The sequence below is a fragment of the Scyliorhinus canicula genome, chromosome 10 (assembly GCF_902713615.1).
Source record: "Scyliorhinus canicula chromosome 10, sScyCan1.1, whole genome shotgun sequence".
Classification (NCBI taxonomy): Eukaryota; Metazoa; Chordata; class Chondrichthyes; order Carcharhiniformes; family Scyliorhinidae; genus Scyliorhinus; species Scyliorhinus canicula.
In genome coordinates this window covers 57,890,686-57,910,374 of record NC_052155.1, presented here as the reverse complement: position 1 = coordinate 57,910,374, position 19,689 = coordinate 57,890,686, and the positions used below count along the sequence as shown (strand labels likewise).

Sequence of the window (19,689 nt, the reverse complement as noted above, 5' to 3'; positions counted from 1 at the left end):
AATCATTTCTAGGGTGCACAACTTGGGACTATCATGCAAAATGTGACATTTGAGAGTTCAGAAGTCTTTGTATAGAGTCAGAGAGGCCAGAGAGCACAAAAAAGGCCCTTCGGCCTATCATGTTTGCACTGGTCAAAAACAACTACCGTTCTAAGGTAGACAGTGGTTAGCACTGTTGCTTCACAGCGTCAGGGTCCTGGGTTCGATTCCCGCTTGGGTTACTGTCTGTGCGGAGTCTGCACGTTCTCCCCGTGTCTGCATGGGATTCCTCTGTGTGCTCCGGTTTCCTCCCACAAGTCCCGAAAGACATGCTTGTTCGGTGAATTGGACATTCTGAATTCTCCCTCTGTGTACCAGAACGGGCGCCGGAGTGTGGCGACTGGGGGATTTTCACAGAAACTTCATTGCAGTGTTAATGTAAGCCTACTTGTGACAATAATAAAGATTATTATTGTTATTAATCCCACTTTCCTACACTTGGCCCATAGCCTTGAATGCCGTGGCATTGCAAGCGCACATCTAAATATTTGTTAAATATTATGAAGGTCTCTGCTTCCACCAACCTTTCAGGCAGTGAGTTCCAGGCTCTCACATCCTCTGGGTAAAAAGTTTTTCCTCATATCCCCTCTAAACCTCCTGCCCCTTCCCATAAATCAATGCCCCCTAGTCATTGATCTTTCCACCAAGGGGAAACGTTTCTTCCTATCTACTCTATTTAGCCCCCCAGAATTTGCAGGAAACAATTTTTTTCAGATGAATGAAAACGTGAATGGTCGTTGAATGTTCATTACAATTTAGGATTGTGGCACCAGAATATGGGAGAGTTGTAGCGATTTTAGGAAAAAGAAAAATGTGTCTGAAAATTGGCTTTAGGCATTTTCAATTAAATACGAGTCGTGGGGATTTATTTGGACTGAAATAGTACTGTTAAACTCATGGAGAGGTTTATTCAAAAAAATAGTTCATATACTGTTTTGGAGAATCAAATCAGGAAACTTGTGTGATTCATTTCACACACACCCCCAACCCTCTCCAAATGGTTTTCATAACAAAAAGTAACCTTTATGACTGGTTATCCAAATTTCCAAACGCATTCCTGAAGTTAATTAGATCGCCAACTTCCACTTTTCTAACATCACCCCACTCTGCCCTTGCCTCAGGTCACCTGTTGCTGTGACACTCATCCACGCCGTTGTTGTTTCTAGTTTTAACAATTTCAACAAACTCTTGGTCTGTTTGCTTAACCTCATTCAAAACCCTGCTGAATTTATCCTAACTTGTACAAAGTACTTTTCACCAAACACTTAAAAAAAAAATATTTAAGAGTACCCAATTATTTTTCTTTCCAATTAAGGGGCAATTTAGCGTGGCCAATCCATCTAACCTGCACATCTTTGGGTTGTGGGGGTGAAACCCCCGCAGGCACGGGGAGAATGTGCAAACTCCACATGGACAGTGACACAGAGCCAGGATTTGAACCCGTGTCCTCAGCACCATAGTCCCAGTGTTAATCATTCTGCCACATGCTGCCCTCCTTTTCACCAAACAAGCCTGTAACACCCAGTTAGGCAATGCATTGATTTTAAGATTCTCATCCTTATTTTCAAATTTTTCCTACCCTCAACCTTCCCAACTCTAACCTTCCAGATCAACAACCAATGTTTTCTCCAAGCTCTGTGGTTGGGAAACCAGGCAACGCATACTGGAGAAGGAACAAACAGGCCACGCCCAACCAATGTTCCTTTGTAGATGTACACATGCATGTGGTCATAGAACAAAATTTTAAAAACCTGCAAGTGCAACAAACAAGTTCCATGTGACAAAGAAAAATTATGAGGAATGTTGTTGTCACCCCTTTGAGACATTGGCAGTCCTCCTATTCTGAACTCTTATGCATGTCCGAAATGTAATAGCTCCATCGTTAGCAGCCGTACCTTCAACTTCAAAGGCCGCAAACTCTGAAATACCCTCTCAAGGAGCACAAACTGAGGGAGAACTGAATAAATTTGGGAGGCGGAGGTGCTGGCACTCTGGAATAATGGAGAATATGGTTAGAGTGGGGCTTGGAGGGAGGGTTTTTTTTCTTTTCTTCCGATGTGGAGGGGTTTTCCTTCTTTTTCCTATTGGGTTGACAAAGGGTAGCAGGGATGAAAAGTTTGTAAGGGGGTGGCTCTCCCCCCTCCCGCCTGCCTGTGGTGTTTTTTTATTTTTGTTTATCTTCGGGGGAGGTGACCTGTGGTTCAAGATGAGTCTTTGTTTGGGTGGGGGAGGGCGAGCTCAGCGGGGAGCCTTCTTCACAGAACAAAGAAGTGAGGGCGGGGCAGGGGTGGGGGTCAGTAGGATGAGCCTTTGGCAGGAGTTGCCACACTGGCAGGTAATACTGGTGAACGGAAGTGAGGTGGGGGAGAAGTCCGAGAGAGAGGGCCGTGGTGGGGGGGGGGGGGGGGGGAGAGATGCAACGTGGTGAGGTTGGAGAAGAAACATGGTCAGTGGCAGAGAAAGGGGCCATCTTGGATGGGCCAGATACAGGGAGAAATTAATGGAAGTCGAGCCAAAAGGAGAGGATCACAGATGGTAGAGGGGAACGGAGGCGTAAGCTCCCGGTAAGGTTGATAGCATGGAACGTGTGAGAGCTCAATGGACCTATGAAAAGATCTTGGGTCTTTGCGCACCTAAGGAGTTTGAAAGCAGAGGTGGTCTTTCTGTAGGAGACGCCCCTCCGCGTGAAAGACCAGGTTAGTCCAAGAAAGGGATGGGTGGGACAGGTTTTCCACTAGGGGTTTGATTCAAATTATCAGGGGGTGGCCATTTTGGTGAGCAAGAAAATTAGGTTTGTGAGCACAAAGAAAGTGAGGGACCCGGGTGGGTGATATGTGATAATGAGTGGGGTATTAGAAGGGATGCCAGTGGTATTGGTGAATGTGAATGCATCGAATTGGGACAATGTAGGCTTTATGAGGGGGTTGCTGGTAGAGATCATGGACTTGGCCACGCACCAGTTGATTATGGCAGGAGATTTTAATTGTATCCTAGAGCCGAGGATAGATAGATCGAGTCCCAGGTCAATGGGTAGGATACGAATGGCAAAAGAGCTGGGTGGATTTATGGACCCGTGGCACTTCAACAACCCAGGGGGAAGGGAGTATTCCTTTTTATCACATGTTTATGGGTGTATTCAAGAATCGACTATTTTGTGGTGAGCCAGGAGGTTTTGGTTGGGGTGGAGGGGGCAGAGTACGCGGGGATAGTAATCTCGGACCATGCGCCCCATTGGCTAGAAATTCGGTTTAGATTGAGACGGGAGCAGAGGCCGGGTTGGAGGTTCGATTTAGGGTTGTTGGCAGATAGTGGGTTTTGCGATAAAGTGCGGGCTGAGACATTCTGAATTCTCCCTCAGTGTACTGGAAAGGCGCCAATGAATGGCGACTAGGAGCTTTTCACAGTAACTTCATTGCAGCGTTAATGTTAGCCTATTTGTGACAATAGTAATAATAAAGATTATTGGAGTCTTTAACTGAGGATAGACAGACTGAACACCGTGAAAATGTTCAGCTGATCAGAGAGAGTCAACATGGTTTTGTAAAGAGTAAGACATGCCTGACAAACCTGATTGATTTTTTTTTGAGGATGTGTTTGACATAAGAACAAAGAACAAAGAAAAGTACAGCACAGGAACAGGCCCTTTGGCCCTCAAGCCTGTCCCGACCATGCTGCCTGTCTAAACTTAAATCTTCTACACTTGCTAAATGATAGTGCCTTATTTTTTTAAATTTAGTGTACTCAATTCATTTTTTCCAATTAAGGGTCAATTTAGAGTGGCCAATTCACCTACCCTGCACATCTTTGGGTTGTGGGGGCGAAACCCACGCAAACACAGGGAGAATGTGCAAACTCCACACGGACAGTGACCCAGAGCCGGGATCGAACCTGGGACCTCAGCGCCGTGAGGCAACAGGGCTAACCCACTGAGCCACCGTGCTGCCTGGTGCATCATTTATATGAACTTCCAGAGAGCATATGATAAAGTGCAGCTGAAGACCATGGAATTGAAGGCAAATTATTGACCTGGTTAGGAAATTGGCTGAACGGCAGAAGACAGAGCTGGGATAATGAGCTGCTTTTCTGTGAACATGTGGTGTTCTTCAAGGATCTGTGTTGGGCCCTCAACTATTCACTGTATTCATTAATGATTAGATGATAGCTGACAAGGCCACATATCTACGTTTGTCAATGGCACAGAGATTGGAGGGACTGTAAGCAGTGTAAATAGAAGCTTAAAATTAAAAAGAGATATTAATAGATTAAGTGAATGGGCAAAAATATGGCAAATGGATTTTGATATGAGGAAATATGAGGTCATCCACTTTGGACCAAAATATAGACGTGTATTTTCTAAATGGTAAAAAAACTAGGAGCAGTGAAATGCACTGAAAATTGAGGGTTCGGTACAGAGATCATTAACATACCATTAAATGTTGCAGAAATAATCAAAAGTCAAGAGAATGCTGGCCTTTATATCTCGAGGGAAGAAGTTATGTTACAAAGCCCATCACCTGAAGTGCTGGGAGACGTTCTGGGCACCGCACATTTGAAAGGATATATTGGCATTGGAGGGTGTGCAGTATAGCTTTATCAGAATGATACCTAGACTCCAAAGGTTAAATTGTGAGCAGCAGTTACTCAATCTGAGATCTTATTCCATGGACTTTAGAAAATTAAGGAGTGATTTGATTGAGGTTTTCAAGATATTTTTTTTATTTTGTTTTTTTAAAAATAAGTTTCGAGTACCCAATTACTTTTTTCCAATTAAGGGGCAATTTAGCGTGGTCAATCCACCTACCTTGCACATCTTTAGATTGTGGGGGTGAAACCCACGCAAACACGGGGAGAATGTGTAAACTCCACACGTACAGTGACCCAGAGCCGGAATCGAACCTGGGACCTCGGCGCTGTGAGTGCAAACCACTACACCACCGTGCTGCCCAGGTTTTCAAGATATTAAGATGTGGCACAGTGGTTAGCACTGCTGCTTACGGTGCTGAGGACCTGGGTTCCAACCCTGGCCCTGGGTCACCGTCCGTGTGGTGTTTGCACATTCTCCCTGTGTCTGCATGGGTTTCACCCCCACAACCCAAAGGTGTGCAGGTTAGGTGGACTGGCCACGCTAAATTGTCCCTTAATTGGAAAAAAAAATAATTGGGCACTCTAAATTTTAAAAAAATAAAAAAATAAGATATTAATGAGATTAGAGAGGATAGATAATGAGAAACTATTTCCACTGGTGGGGGAGTCTCAGACTCTGGTGCATAATCTGAAAATTAGAGCCAGGACATTAAGGAGTGAATTTAGGAAACTCACAAAAGGTGGTAGAAGTTTGGAACTCTCTTCTGCAAATAGAATAGATGCAAGATCAATATTATGTTTAAATCTGAGTTTTGAAGATTTTAGTGAACCAAAGGTATTAATAGATTTGGGACAAAGATGTGTACATTAAATGAAATTGCAGATCAGTGATGATCTAATTCAAATGTAGAACAGTCTCATGGAGTAACTGGCCCACTCTTGTTCCTATGTTTCGTTGAGACATTCAGTTAGAGGTTGGCTGATCTGTATCTAAAATCCATTTTGTACTTGCTCCATCTCTCTTGATACACAAAATTAAATAAAGATCTAAGAATCTCAGTCATGGAAATATCAAATGGCTCAGCATTCACCACATTTTGGGGACAAGTGTTCAGATGTAGGCTGAGAGACAGGGGCGGGATTCTCTCAGCCCGCGCTGGTTTGGAGAATCGCTGGCCGGCCGCCCCGACACCGGTCCACCAATCCTCCGGTGACCGGAGAATCGTCGCCTTTGCCGCTTGTGCGGCGCCAGTCGGGGGCCGCTCTGTGCGGCCACCCCCCCCCCCCCGGCAATTCTCTGCCCGGGATGGGCCGAGTGGCCACCAAGATAGCCCGAGTCCCGCCAGCACCATTCACATGTGGTCTTACCCAGCGGGATCTCGGCGTCCATCCTGTTGGGGGCGGCCGGGTTGTGGGGGGGGGGGGGGGGGGGTGGGGGGGGGGGGGGGGGGGGTCCGACCCCGGGGGGGGGGGGGGGGCTACCAATCGGCCTCTCCTGGCGGGGGCCGCTTTTACTCCGCGCCGGCCCCTGTAGCCCTACGCCATGTTGTGCCAGGGCCGGCACGGAGAAGGAAGCTACCGCGTATGCATGAGTACGCGCCTGTCACAGTGTGTATGCTGCATTCGTGCCAGTTGCAGTGCGCATGCGCAGATCCATGGCGCATGTTTAACGCCGGTATCGGCAGCTGGAGCAGCGTGTGTTGCTCCAGTGCCGTGCCGGCCCCCTGTAGGGCAGAGGATCACTACACAGCAGTCCGATGAAACCGTCGTTAAACTCTCCGATTTTTACGACTGCGTCAACACTCTGCCATCAGATGGGAGAATCCCGCCCAGGAGATTTAAAACTGAAATGAGGAGGAACCATTTCTTGCAAAGGGTGGTGAATTTGTGGAACTTGCTGCTCCACAGTGTGGTGAAGTCTGAATCATTAAATGGTTTCAAGGAGATAGATATATTTCTGATTTTAAAAATGGGTTAAAGGGTTTTGGGGAACAGGCAGGGAGGTGGATTTGAGACCAATACCTTTGTGTGAAAAAGTGCTTCCTGATTTCACCCCTAAATAACCTCTCAATAATAATTGTATTATGTCTTCTTGTTCTGGATTCCTCCACCCGATGAATTAATTTCTCTGTGTCTATCCTATTAAATACCATTACAATTTTAAGGCTACCAATTATATCAGCCTTCACCTTTCCAAAGGTAAGGGAATATAAGTTTATAAGAACTGCTCTCATAATTTAACCCTTTATGCCCTAGTATCACTCTGGTGAATTTGTGTTGTTCCCCACCTCCAGTCTTCCTGAGGATTGCTCCCCAAAACTGAACCCATCACTCCAGGTGAGACCTGGCTGAGGTTCTGCGCGACTGCAGTGCACTCCATAAAACTCTGCACTTTTCTGTGTTCCTTGAAATAACTGACAACTACCAACCTTTTTGATTACTATAGACTGACAATGGTAGGTTAAACAACTGTGCTTATCCCGTTCAATAAATATATTCCCTCCTCCCCAAAAAGAGGAAATGAAAGATCATTACAAGCCCGATATTTCAAGTAAAATAAACCCACACAGGTAATATGTTGATTCCTGGGAACCATGTTTTAAACGAGCCGGACACAATTATTTGCAGCACCCGCGCGGGGAATTCTGGCTGGAGAGTGGGGTTGATTGTTAATCGGTAATGCTAGCTTCCTAAAATTGCATTTTGTTTGTCTCTCTCTGTGGGTAAGTATATACATGGTTGGTGTTCTTTTGCAAGCCGTGGCTGACTTGCTGTTTTATCTGCGATTGTCCGGGCAGCGCGTGCACACACACAGGCCGCTCGCACTTCCCCAGGCTGGGCATGCGCACTCTCGCTCGCTGGCCCGAGCTATGAATGTATCAGGTTTGTATCTGTCTTCATGAATGTATCTTTGTAAAACTGAATGACTGAAATAATACTTCGGCTGCATTTATTTCCCTTTAATTTCTAGCCGGATTGGCTACGCCCGCGCAGTCGCGCTTGAGTCGTAGTCGGGTTTCCATAGTTGCAAATTAAATCGGGGGTGGGGGGTGTTTTAAAACAGGAAGACAGGCTGGTAGTCAAACCATGTCCCTTCCTGCTTTGGTGCAGATAAATCTAAGCTCTGGGTGCATGGAATATGGAAGTGCGCATTGTGACTGACTGTTAAAGGCATCCTGTGAGATCAGATGGGGTCTTCAAAAGATTGGCAATGGCCCAGTTCATACAGGATGTGCATGCAGGTTAGTTCATGCACATTTTGCTGAGATGTCTTACAACAATGAAAGTACAATTGAAAACCTGCAAATACCAGAAATGTGAAATAAAAATAAATTAAAATGCTCAAAAGGTCCACCAGCATTTGGAATATAATATATACTTTCACATTTCGGTTGGGATAATTTTGAGCAAATTGGAGAAGAATGTGCCCTACAGACCAAAAGTTCCTGCTTTTCAGTTACGTGCTGTCAGTTGGGATCATGGCCTCAGCACCACTGCTAAAGAAGGAAAATCAGCAATCGTTTTCACTTCTGATTATCATTACGTGACCCTTGAAGTATAGAGATATGTGGACTATAGATGGGGCCATTTCTGGGCCAGGCTGTGATGTCTTCCACAGTTGGGCTTCTGACATGCCTTGTTTAAAAACTCGGAAGACCAAAGCCATTGAATCCCCACCACAAACCTTTCTCCCCACTGGCTGCAAACCTCTACTTGATCTCTGTCTGAGACTGAACCAGAGCATTTGCAACGAGCCATCATATTTGACTTAGCTTGGTTTCCAATGGGAATTGGGTGTCGCTGGCTGTCAGCATTTATTGCCCTTGAGAAAGTGGTGAATGAGCTGCCTACTTGAACCGCTGCAGTCCATGTGTTGTTTGGAAAGGAGTTCCAAGATTTTGACCCAATGACAATGACGGAACGGCAATATAGTTCCAAATCAGGATGGTAACTTGAAACTCATACCGACTCCAACCTCATTTTTGAATTGGATTTGATTTATTGTCATGTGTACCGAGGTAGAGTGAAAAGTATTGTTCTGTGTACAGTTTAGATAGATTGTTCCATACATGAAAAAAACATAGGACATGAATAAATACAAAATGTAAATACATAGGGACAGGCAGCGGGGAAGCACACGGGAGTGTAATACTATTCAGTAGAGAAGATGTGTGAAGAGATCAGTTCAGTCCATAAGAAGGTCATTCAGGAGTCTGGTAACAGTGGGGAAGAAGCTGTTTTTGAATCTGTTAGTGCATATTCTCAGACTTGTGTCTCCTGCCCAATGGAAGAAGTTGGAAGAGAGAATAGCCCGGGTGGGAGGGGTCTTTGATTATGCTGCCTGCTTTCCCAAGTCAGTGGGAGGTGTAGACAGAGTCAATGGATCTGAGGCAGATTTGCGTGATGGAGTGGGCTGTGTTTACGACTCTGTACTTCATTACGGTCTTGGGCTGACTGGTTGCCATACCAGGCTGTGATGCAGCCAGATAGGATGCGGTCTATGGTGCATCTGTAAAAGTTGCTAAGAGTTAATGTGGACATGCCGAATCTCCTTAGTTTCCTCAGTAAGTACAGGTGCTGTTGTGCTTTCTTGGTCGTGGCCTCGACATGGGTGGACAGGACAGATTGTTGATGTGCCACGTCGGAATTTGAAGCTGTCAACCATCTCTCCCTGTGACAGTATTAAGGGACAATTTAGCGTGGCTAATCCACCTACCCTGCATCTTTGGGTTGGGTGAGACCCACGCAGGCACGGGGAGAATATGCAGACTCCACACGGACAGTGACCCCGATAGAATCCGGGCCCTCAGTGCCCGTGAGGCAGCAGTGCTAACCACTGCGCCACCATGCCACGCACCTCATCCTTGGTAAACTTGAGTTCATCCAAAACAGTGCTGACTAACTTCTAACTCTTACCAAATTTACCTATCACCTCTGTGTTTGCTGGCCATGTTAGCTTCTGGTCTGCAAACACCCATTTTAATGTTAAAAACAGGAAATACTGAATAAACTCAGCAGGCCTGGCAGCATCTGTGACGAAAGAAACAGAGTTAACATTTTGAGTCCATATGACCCTTCTACAGAACTGAATCAGTTTTAATATTCATGTTCTTAAACCCCTCATGGCCTTTCCCACCATATCTTTAACCTCCTCCACCTCTGCAACCCCTCTGACATCTCCATGCTTCTCCTCCAGTTTTGGTTTTGTGTGTATCCCTGATTTTCCTTGCTCCAACAATAGTCTTCAGCTGCCCAGAATCTAAACTCTGGAATTTCCTTCATTAACCTCTCTGGATCTACATCTCTATTTTCCTTTAGGATACTCCTTAAAATCTGCTGCTTCGCCCAATCGTTTGGTCCCCTGTTTGAATATTTCCTTATAAGATTCACTGAAAAATTCAGATTGACAAAATTCCTGGAATGTTTCGCTACTTTTAAGATGCTATATATTTTCAAGTTTTTTTCCCCCTTAAATGCAAGTTTCAATTGTTTTATGATCATAAATAAAGAAGAGTCACAGAACATGCTGAAAGTAACAGCAGGTTTGAGGCATGTGCAGATAAAGAATTGGAATAATTAAATTTTGCGCTTGGAAATCTAGAATAATAATTAATGATGCAAACTGACTTTGAGTAGCACGGTGGTGCAGTGGTTAGCACAGCTGCCTCACGGCACCAAGGATCCGGGTTCGATCCCGGCCCTGGGTCACTGTGAATGAGGAGTTTGCACATTCTCCCCGTGTCTGCGTTGGTCACACTCCCACAACCCAAAGATGTGTAGGGTAGGTGATTTGACCACGCTAAATTGCCCCTTAATTGGGAAAAAAAAATTGAGTACTTTTTTTTATAAATTTAGATTACCCAATTATTTTTTCCAATTAAGGGGCAATTTAGCGTGGCCAATCCACCTACTCTGCACATTTTTGGGTTGTGGGGGCGAAACCCACGCAGACACGGGGAGAATGTGCAAACTCCACACGGACAGTGACCCAGAGCCGGGATCGAACCTGGGACCTCAGCGCCGTGAGGCGGTTGTGCTAACCACTAGGCCACCATGCTGCCCTAAAATTGAGTACTCTTAAGTTTATTTTTCAAAAATGATGCAAACTGACTTGGAGTAGGTCCTTCCACCTCATTAAAGACAGATCATCTTTAATTCACTTTTGAGGAAATGTTAGATTTTTGAAAGGCTGCTCCTGGAGATGAGGTAACAGCCGTGTAACCTATGTGATTGCATGGAATGATATCAGAATTTGCAGCACTCTTGTATTAAGAGTTGGGATCAAGCAGTCACCTGCAGTGGACTCTGACCTCAGTAATCAAATTCTCACCTATCAATAAAAGTAAGATCCCGCGGAAGCTGGAAATCAGAAATAAAAATAGAAAATGCTGGATCAACTCGCGGTTGGCAGCATCTGTAGAGAGGCAAACAGAGTTAATGGGAGCGATTTAATGGCCGTGCTGTGCCCGACGAGCAGCCCGCCGCATGCAGCGTGGCCAAGGCTGGGTGACCCCAATCCTGGAATCTACCCAGCTCGTAACGCCTCGCAAGATTTTTAAAAAATATATAAATTTAGAGTACCCAATTCATTTTTTCTAATTAAGGGGCAATTTAGCGTGTTCAATCCACCTACCTTGCACATCTTTTGGGTTGTGGGGGTGAAACCCACGCAAACACGGGGAGAAGGTGCAAACTCCACACGGACAGTGACCCAGAGCCGGGATCGAACCTGGGATCTCGCCGCCTTGAGATTGCAGAGCTAGCCCACTGCGCCACTGTGCTGCCCTAGCTCCTAAAGAATTATAACATTTAGTTTACATCACCTTGCATTTATTATCATTAAAATAAATAATCTTCCCTATCAGAGGCCACTGCTTTAAACTTGATAGAGAGAATAATTTTCTCTGGGCATCCCTCCTTGCTTTCCCTGAACTATCAGTTATCATCTCATCATACCATAGAATCCTAAGAGTCCAGAAGGAGGCCATTCGGCCCATTGAGTCTGCACTAACCCTCTAAAAGAGCACCTTCCCGAGGCACGCAACCCCACCTGATCCCCGTAACCTCACCTAACCTGAACATATTTTGACACTAAGGGGCAATCCACATGACCTGCATTTCTTTGGACTGTCGGGGGCAGCACGGTGGCGCAGTGGTAACACTGCAATCTCATGGCGCCGAGGTCCCAGGTTCAATCCCGACCCAAAGATGTGCAAGGTAGGTGGATTGAACACGCTAAATTGCCCCTTAATTGGAAAAAATGAATTGGGTACTCTAAATTAAAAAAAGAAATCTTTGGACTGTCGGAGGAGACCAGAACACCCGGAAGAAACCCATTTGGGGGGGGGGGGGGGGGGGGGGGGGAGGTGCAAAACCCACAAGTCATCCAAGGCCGGAATTGAACCTGGTACTGAGGTTCCACTGCTAACCACTGTGCCACCTTCTCCCATTACCTGCTTCCTGTCATTCAGTTAGGCGCCTCCCTCTGAAACAGTTGATCCTGAATCTTCGCTTGCTCCCAGATCTGTCACTTTGTCTTGATTGCCGTCTCAGGTTATGAAATCATAAGCTCAAACAATCTCCAGGGGACACTTTCTTCAAACGTGCTTGTCTCAACTAATTCGTCAATTTCACGGAGATCTTTTAAGTACATTAATGTGCTTTTCACCCACTGCAGATAGGGAAACGGATGTGTTTTTGCCTCCTGCATATCAGTTGGATAAATAAATGCGCATTTAACACAATGTAGTTTTTTTTTATAAATTTAGAGTACCCAATTAATTTTTTCCAATTAAGGGGCAATTTAGTGTGGCCAATCCACCTACCCTGCACATCTTTGGGTTGTGGGGGTGAAACCCACGCTAACACGGGGAGAATGTGCAAACTCCACACGGACAGTGACCCAGAGCCGGGATCGAACCTGGGACCTCGGCGCCGTGAGGCTGCAGGGCTAACCCACTGCGCCACCGTGCCGCCCCAACACAATGTAGTTACATAAATAAAGTAAGTGTTTATCTTGTGCATTGCAGTTTAATAAATAAATATATCTAATTTCCTCCTAGCAAACTGCAAAATCTCTCCCTTGGTTACAACTCCCAATGTATGAGTTATTCATGGTGTGCTGAAATCACACTCCACTTAAAGACATTTTAGTCTTCCACTCTGACCAACAAGATTGGATCAGTAAGAATCATTGAATTTACCGTGCAGAAGGAGGCCATTCGGCCCATTGAGTCTGCACCGGCCCTTGGAAAGAGCACCCTACCCAAGCCCATACCTCCACCCTATCCCACACCTCCACCCTATTCACGTAACAGCACCAAGAAGTCTTCTTTGACCTGAACACTGCGCTTGTATGTGGTAACGACCATCTTTTCACTGAGAGTTTACTGCTCGTCCACTATAACTTTGGTAAAAAAGCTGTTGAAACCCTGGAAAAGGGTCACATTTTATGGAGCCTGATAGACTTGCGCAAAATATTTTTTGCCTCTTGAGAGACTTTTCAGATTCAATGTTGTGCCTGCAAAATTGTGAAACTCAATTCATTCATTGTTTGAATCTTTATCCAGAACTAAAGCCTCTGATATCAGGCGTGCTATTATTCCTTTAGTGACAACACAGGTGGGGAACATTGCCCAGAGCATAAGAAATAGGAGATAGGTAGGACTGTTGAGCTTTCTAATGAACTTTTGTTGCTCTTCCTATAAGCTAAATATATCCTTCCTTGGATAAGAAGGCTAAAACCATACACACCATTCTAGGTATGGTTTCACTAAGGATCTATACAATTGCAGCACGTCTCTATTACTCAAATCCCTTTGTGATGAATGCTAATATATCATATACTTATCTTGATGTACCTTGTGTTATCTTTTTCATAACTTATGTACAAGGGTGCCTAGGTCCCTCTAACTACCAACATAATCTATGATTAATCTAGGACAAAGGTTCGGCACAACATCGTGGGCCGAAGGGCCTGTTCTGTGCTGTATTTTTCTATGTTCTATGTTCCCTGTCTCTTACCGTTTCAAAAATATTTTGTTTTTCTATTTTTCCAACCAAAATGGATAACTTCACATTTCTGCACCTCCTATTCCACCTGCCTTGTAGTTGCCCACTCAGAATGTCTACGTCCCTTTGTATCATCTTTCCATCAGCACAGTACAGCACAGCACTGCACAGTACAGCACGGCACAGAACAGGCCCTTCGGCCCTCGATGTTGTGCCGAGCTTTGTCCGAAACCAAGATCAAGCTATCCCACTCCCTGTCATTCTGGCGTGCTCCATGTGCCTATCCAATAACCGCTTGAAAGTTCCTAAAGTGTCCGACTCCACTATCACAGCAGGCAGTCCATTCCACACTCTAACCACTCTCTGAGTAAAGAACCTACCTCGGACATCCCACCTATATCTCCCACCCCGAACCTTATAGTTATGCCCCCTTGTAACAGCTACATCCACCCGAGGAAATAGTGTCTGAATGTCCACTCTATCTATCCCCCTCGTCTTATAAACCTCTATTAAGTCGCCTCTCATCCTCCTCCGTCCAAAGAGAAAAGCCCTAGCTCCCTCAACCTTTCCTCATCAGACCTACCCTCCAATCCAGGCAGCATCCTGGTAAATCTCCTTTGCACCCTTTCCAATGCTTCCATACCCTTCCTATAATGAGGTGACCAGAACTGCACACAATACTCCAAATGTGGTCTCACCAGGGTCCTGCACAGTTGCAGCATAACCCCACAGCTCTTAAACTCAAGCTCCCTGTTAATAAACACTAACACACTATAGGCCTTCTTCACGGCTCTAGCCACTTGAGTGGCAACCTTCAGAGATCTGTGGTCATGAACCCCAAGATCTCTCTGTTCCTCCACATTCCTCAGAACCCTGCCGTTGACCCTGTAATCCACATTCAAATTTGTCCTACCAAAATGAATCACCTCGCACTTATCAGGGTTAAACTCCATCTGCCATTTTTCGGGCCCAGCTCTGCATCCTATCAATGTCTCTTTGCAGCCTACAATAGCCCTCCACCTCATCCACAACTCCACCAATCTTGGTGTCATCAGCAAATTTACTGACCCACCCTTCAGCCCCCTCCTCCAAGTCATTGATAAAAATCACAAATAGCAGAGGACCCAGCACTGATCCCTGTGGTACACCGCTGGTAACTGGTCTCCAGTCAAAACATTTTCCATCCACTACCACCCTCTGTCTTCTATGTGATAGCCAGTTACTTATCCAAACATGAGCTTGTATAGCGCCTTTCGTGTAGTAAAATGTTCCTTGGGGTTTTACTGGTACATTATAAAACAACATTTCACACCAGACCCTCCTACATTACAACAGGGACTACATCTCAAAAGTCTTTCATTGGCTGTAAAGCACTTTGGGACATTTGTGTTCATGAAAGGTACAATTTTATTTTATTCATTCATGGGATGTGAGCACCGCTGGCCGGGCAATCATTTATTGACGTCCCTGAGGGCATTTAAGAGTCAATCACATTGCAGTGCGTCTGGAGTCACATGTCGGCCAGACCAGGAAAGGATGACAGGTTTCCTTCCTAAAGGACATTAATGAACCAGACGGGTTTTTACAACAATCGACAATGGTTTCATGCCCTTCGCATGATGACAATCCAAATTAACGTTAGGAAAGTTGAAATCGGCCACTATAATTACCCATATTATTAATTTTACACACCTCTGCAAATTGCGCACATATTTGCTCCTCAATTTCCCGCTGACTACCTGGGGGTCTATAATAAACTCCGAGCAATGTGGCTGTCCCTTTTTTATTCCTAAGCTCTACCCATAAAGCTTAATTTGATGCACTCCAAGATAATCATCTCTCCTTGCTGCAGTAACTGACTCCTTAACTAATCATGCAATGCCTCCTCCTCTTTTACCCTCTCCTCTGATGTGGAGATGCCGGCGTTGGACTGGGGTGAGCACAGTAAGAAGTCTTACAACACCAGGTTAAAGTCCAACAGGTTTGTTTCAAACACAAGCTTTCGGAGCACTGCTCCTTCCTCAGTACCCTCTCCTCTGATGTGGAGATGCCGGCGTTAGACTGGGGTGAGCACAGTAAGAAGTCTTACAACACCAGGTTAAAGTCCAACAGGTTTGTTTCAAACACAAGCTTTCGGAGCACTGCTCCTTAGGTGAAGGAGCCAGAGGCTCCAGAAACATGTTCCAGAAACATATATATATAGACAAAGTCAAAGATGCCAGACAATGCTTGGAATGCGAGCATTTGCGGGTAATCAAATCTTTACAGATCCAGAGATAGGGGTAATCCCAGGTCAAAGAGGTGTGAATTGTCTCAAACCGGGACAGTTGGTAGGATTTTGCAAGCCCAGGCCAGATGGTGGGGGGTGAATGTAATCCGACATGAATCCAAGATCCCGGTTGAGGCCGCACTCTGGTTCAGATGTAAACTGTCCCACTTTTGTACAGGTCCCACCTTCCCCAGAACCGGTCCCAGTGGTCCATGAGTGCGGCCTCAACCAGGATCTTGGATTTATGTCGCATTACATTCTCCCCGTGTTTGCATGGCTTTTGTTTCCACAACCCAAAGATGTGCAGGGTAGGTGGATTGGCCACGATAAATTACCCCTTAATTGGAAAAAATGAATCGGGTACTCTAAAGTTGAAGAAAAACTTTCTTACTAACGTTATAACTTACACGATGATAGGTGAAATGACAGAACTGAGAAAGAGAACACAGGAATGTCTCGAAGAGTCCGCCACTCAGGAGGAGGCCAAGTTGATGGAGTTGGCAGCAGCAGATGCAGAGTCGGTTTTGAAGGATGAGGGTGAACAAGTGTGTGCAGAGGAAACTGCTTTAAAGGAGGAGGAAGAAAATGAAGAGGCGAACAGAGAAAAGCTGACGCTGAAAGACAAAATGGTCAACACGGCAAGCAAGGATACAAAGAGTAAATGTAAGCACCTGTATGTTCCTCTTGTATTTATTCATGGTACGTGGGTGTTGCTGACGAGGCCAGAATTTATTCCCCATCCTTGATTGCTCTAGAGAAAATTGTGGTGAGCAGCCTTCGTGAACACAACTGAGTGGCTTGCTTGGCCATTTTGGAGGGCAGTTAGGAGTCAACCACTTTGCTGTGGATCTGCAGAAACATACAGGCTAGACTGGGTAAGGACAGCTTTCCTAAAACATATCAGTGAACCAGATGGGTTCTTGCGGTAATCTGGTAGTTTCATGGTCGCCATCACTGATACTACTAGCCTTTTAACCTTTAAAAAATGTAATTACTTTAATTCTTAAGATTCCATGGTGGGATTTGAACTTGTATCTCCAGGTCAGTAGTCCAGCTGTCTGGATTACGAGTCCAGTAACATGATCGTTAAATTTCCTGATTCCCTTTTCTTACTTTTACCTGCAATGATATTCAAAAGTTTGTTCTCTAAAGACTGCAATAGTAACAACACAATTGCTACAAGGAATTTATTTTACCCAAGACGTAGTCTCAGTTTTATTCCAAACAGATGCTACTGCAGACAATGCAGAAATTGAGAAGTATTTGGGAAGAACTGGTCCCTCTCTGATTGAGGCTGAGTCAGATTGTCCACAGCTTTTGTCTGATATTTTACCACAAATCACTAATTCTACTTCCATAACAGTATTGAGTCCATCCCGCCTCAACTATTCTGTTGCTGAAGCCTTCATCTATGCCTTTTGTTTCTTCAGATTTGACTATTTTAATGCACTCCAAACTGGCTTCCCACATTCTATCCACCTTTAAACTGGAGTTCTTTCAAAACTGTGTTGCCCATGTCCTTGCACCAAATCCTGTTCTCTCGTCATCCTTCTGCACTGATTTCCAGAAGCATTCTTGTTTTTAAAATCCTCCCATGGCTCTCCCTATCTCTATAATCTCCTCTAGCCCAATGACCCTCCACCATCTCTGTCCCCCTCTAATTCTGGTCTCTTGAGCATTTCTGATTTTAATCACTCCACCATTGGTTGCTGCACCTTCAGCTGTTCGACCCTAAGTCCTGCAATTCGGTGACCATACCTCTCTGCCTCTTCCCCTCGCTTTTCTCCTTGAAGATACTCCTTAAACCTCCCTCTTGGACCAAACGTGTAGTTAATTACTGTCGTATCTTAATGGTGTCATCGTTTGTTTTATAATGTCTCTGAAGTAAATAGTTGAAGCCGATCTATGTGTAAATAGTTTTAGTTTTACTTTTTATTTTTTATCTCCTACTGTTTGTTCATATTTATATTTATTTTATATACCAAAAACTCAATAAAAACATTTAAAAAAAAGCAACGAGACAGCCTTGGCCAAGTGCAGGAATGGTATCCTCTGAAGTAATGTATTGTCATTATTCATGAACCCCTGTATTATCATTATTCATGAACCTCTGCTGTGAATCAATGCCACTATGTTCAGAGTTCACAGAAATGTCTACGTCACAGAATTCCAACCCCCAAAATGCTTGAAAGGTCTCATTATCAAAGTGCTATTGGACTTAATTAGTTATCTTGTAAATGTGTGACGCTGATGTGTATAATGACTGGAAACAGAAGTACATTTTCAGATTCACAATGGGATGGCAGGTACCTTTTTTAAAAATCTTGCGAGCCAGCTCTGTTCAGTGATTCACACTCTTCTTGCAGCTTTGGTTTCTCGTAGTCTTGAGTTTGAACAAGGTGGCATTCCCCTCCTTGTCCTGAAAAGACAATTACATTTTTGCTGGAATAATTGTTGGAGTCTAATATTCAACCTAAGAAAATAAATTCTTGCATGTTAGAAGGACTGTTTATCAGGCCATCCAAACTGAGGTATAATTTAGCTGGAGCATTATGTAACCTGAGAAAATAATTTAATAATTTCCAAAGTAAACTGTAGACACCCCCCTCCCCCTCCCCCTGCTTGCCGCTGCACAGGTCATTAACTGGACACTGTTGCACAGGGACAGAACACAGGTTTATAAATAAACAGTCAAGCAGAACTGGATTATCCTTTCTTTTAGCATCAAGTTATAAATTAGGGTAGACTCCGGAATAATGAATTTATGTGCCACACTGAGGTAAATGTTACCCGTTTTCAGCTTGATCATAAGAGGGAAAGAGGCACAAGTCATTGTGAACGTTAACCATGTTGATTGATACTGTTGTTTTCAGCAATTCCAATTGAGTTATGTTTATGTAAAGTACACCCACAAATGATTGTGTTTTCTAGTCTGTATTTAAAAACTTTTAAGGGATGTTTCTTTGTTGCATATTTGTTTGCTTGCAAGTTGACCATTTTTTAATAAATGTTTTGCAGCTGCATTTCATCAATGGGTAAAGGTTTTCTTTGGCAGCTGGGCAGCAATTGCAAGTGGAATGTTATATGCTGTGTACCTTTCTACCTTTCATGAAAGAAAGTTCTGGTTTTCTAGCAAACAGGTGAGAGTGTTAGTATATTTTGAGTTTTGCCTTATTTGCTGTTGCCAGTAATTCCAAAGGTATTTCTCTCTCCACCTGCCCCAAACTCTTTATTTGGAAGTATAATTCACATTAACATGCTGTGGTGGTTCTCCGGTGCCTTGTTCAATGGCTATACTTCAATCGCAAATAAAGGCAAGTGTCTGGGTCTGTTTAAACCAGATGATTGCGAGTCATGTTTATAATAATAATCTTTATTAGTGTCACATGGGGTGGCACGGTAGCACAGTGGTTAGCACAGTTGCTTCACAGCTCCACTCCCGGGTTCGATTCCCGGCTTGGTTCACTGTCCTGTGTGGAGTTTGCACGTTCTCGTGTCTCCGTAGGTTTTCTCTGGGTGCTCCGGTGTCCTCCCACAAGTCCCGAATGATGTGCTTGTTAGGTGAATTGGACATTCTGAATTCTCCCTCCATGTACCTGAACAGGCATCGGAGTGTGGTAACTAGGGCATTTTCACAGTAACTTCATTGCAGTGTTAATGTAAGCCTACTTATCATAGAATCATATAATTTACAGTGCAGAAGGAAGCTATTTGGCCCATCTAGTCTGCACCGGTTCTTTGGAAAGAGCACCCCACTTAAGCCCAAGCCTCCACCCCATCCCCAT

General features: G+C 44.5%; 1 protein-coding gene across 4 annotated transcripts in view; it reads left to right on the top strand.

Moving 5' to 3' along the window:
• Positions 1-7,220: 7,220 nt before the first annotated feature.
• Positions 7,221-19,689, top strand: part of LOC119972393 (probable C-mannosyltransferase DPY19L4) — a 107,300-nt gene continuing 94,831 nt past the window's right edge. The window contains exons 1-3 of one of the 4 annotated variants that reach the window (XM_038809005.1): positions 7,221-7,299; positions 16,322-16,567; positions 18,923-19,044. In XM_038809005.1, coding sequence (XP_038664933.1) covers positions 16,327-16,567; positions 18,923-19,044 — 363 coding nt within the window. In that variant the 5' untranslated portion in view covers positions 7,221-7,299; positions 16,322-16,326. Of the gene's footprint in view, positions 7,347-7,435; positions 7,507-7,566; positions 7,866-16,321; positions 16,568-18,922; positions 19,045-19,689 lie in introns of those variants that run through there. The other 3 variants (XM_038809004.1, XM_038809003.1, XM_038809002.1) reach the window with 3 other exon arrangements.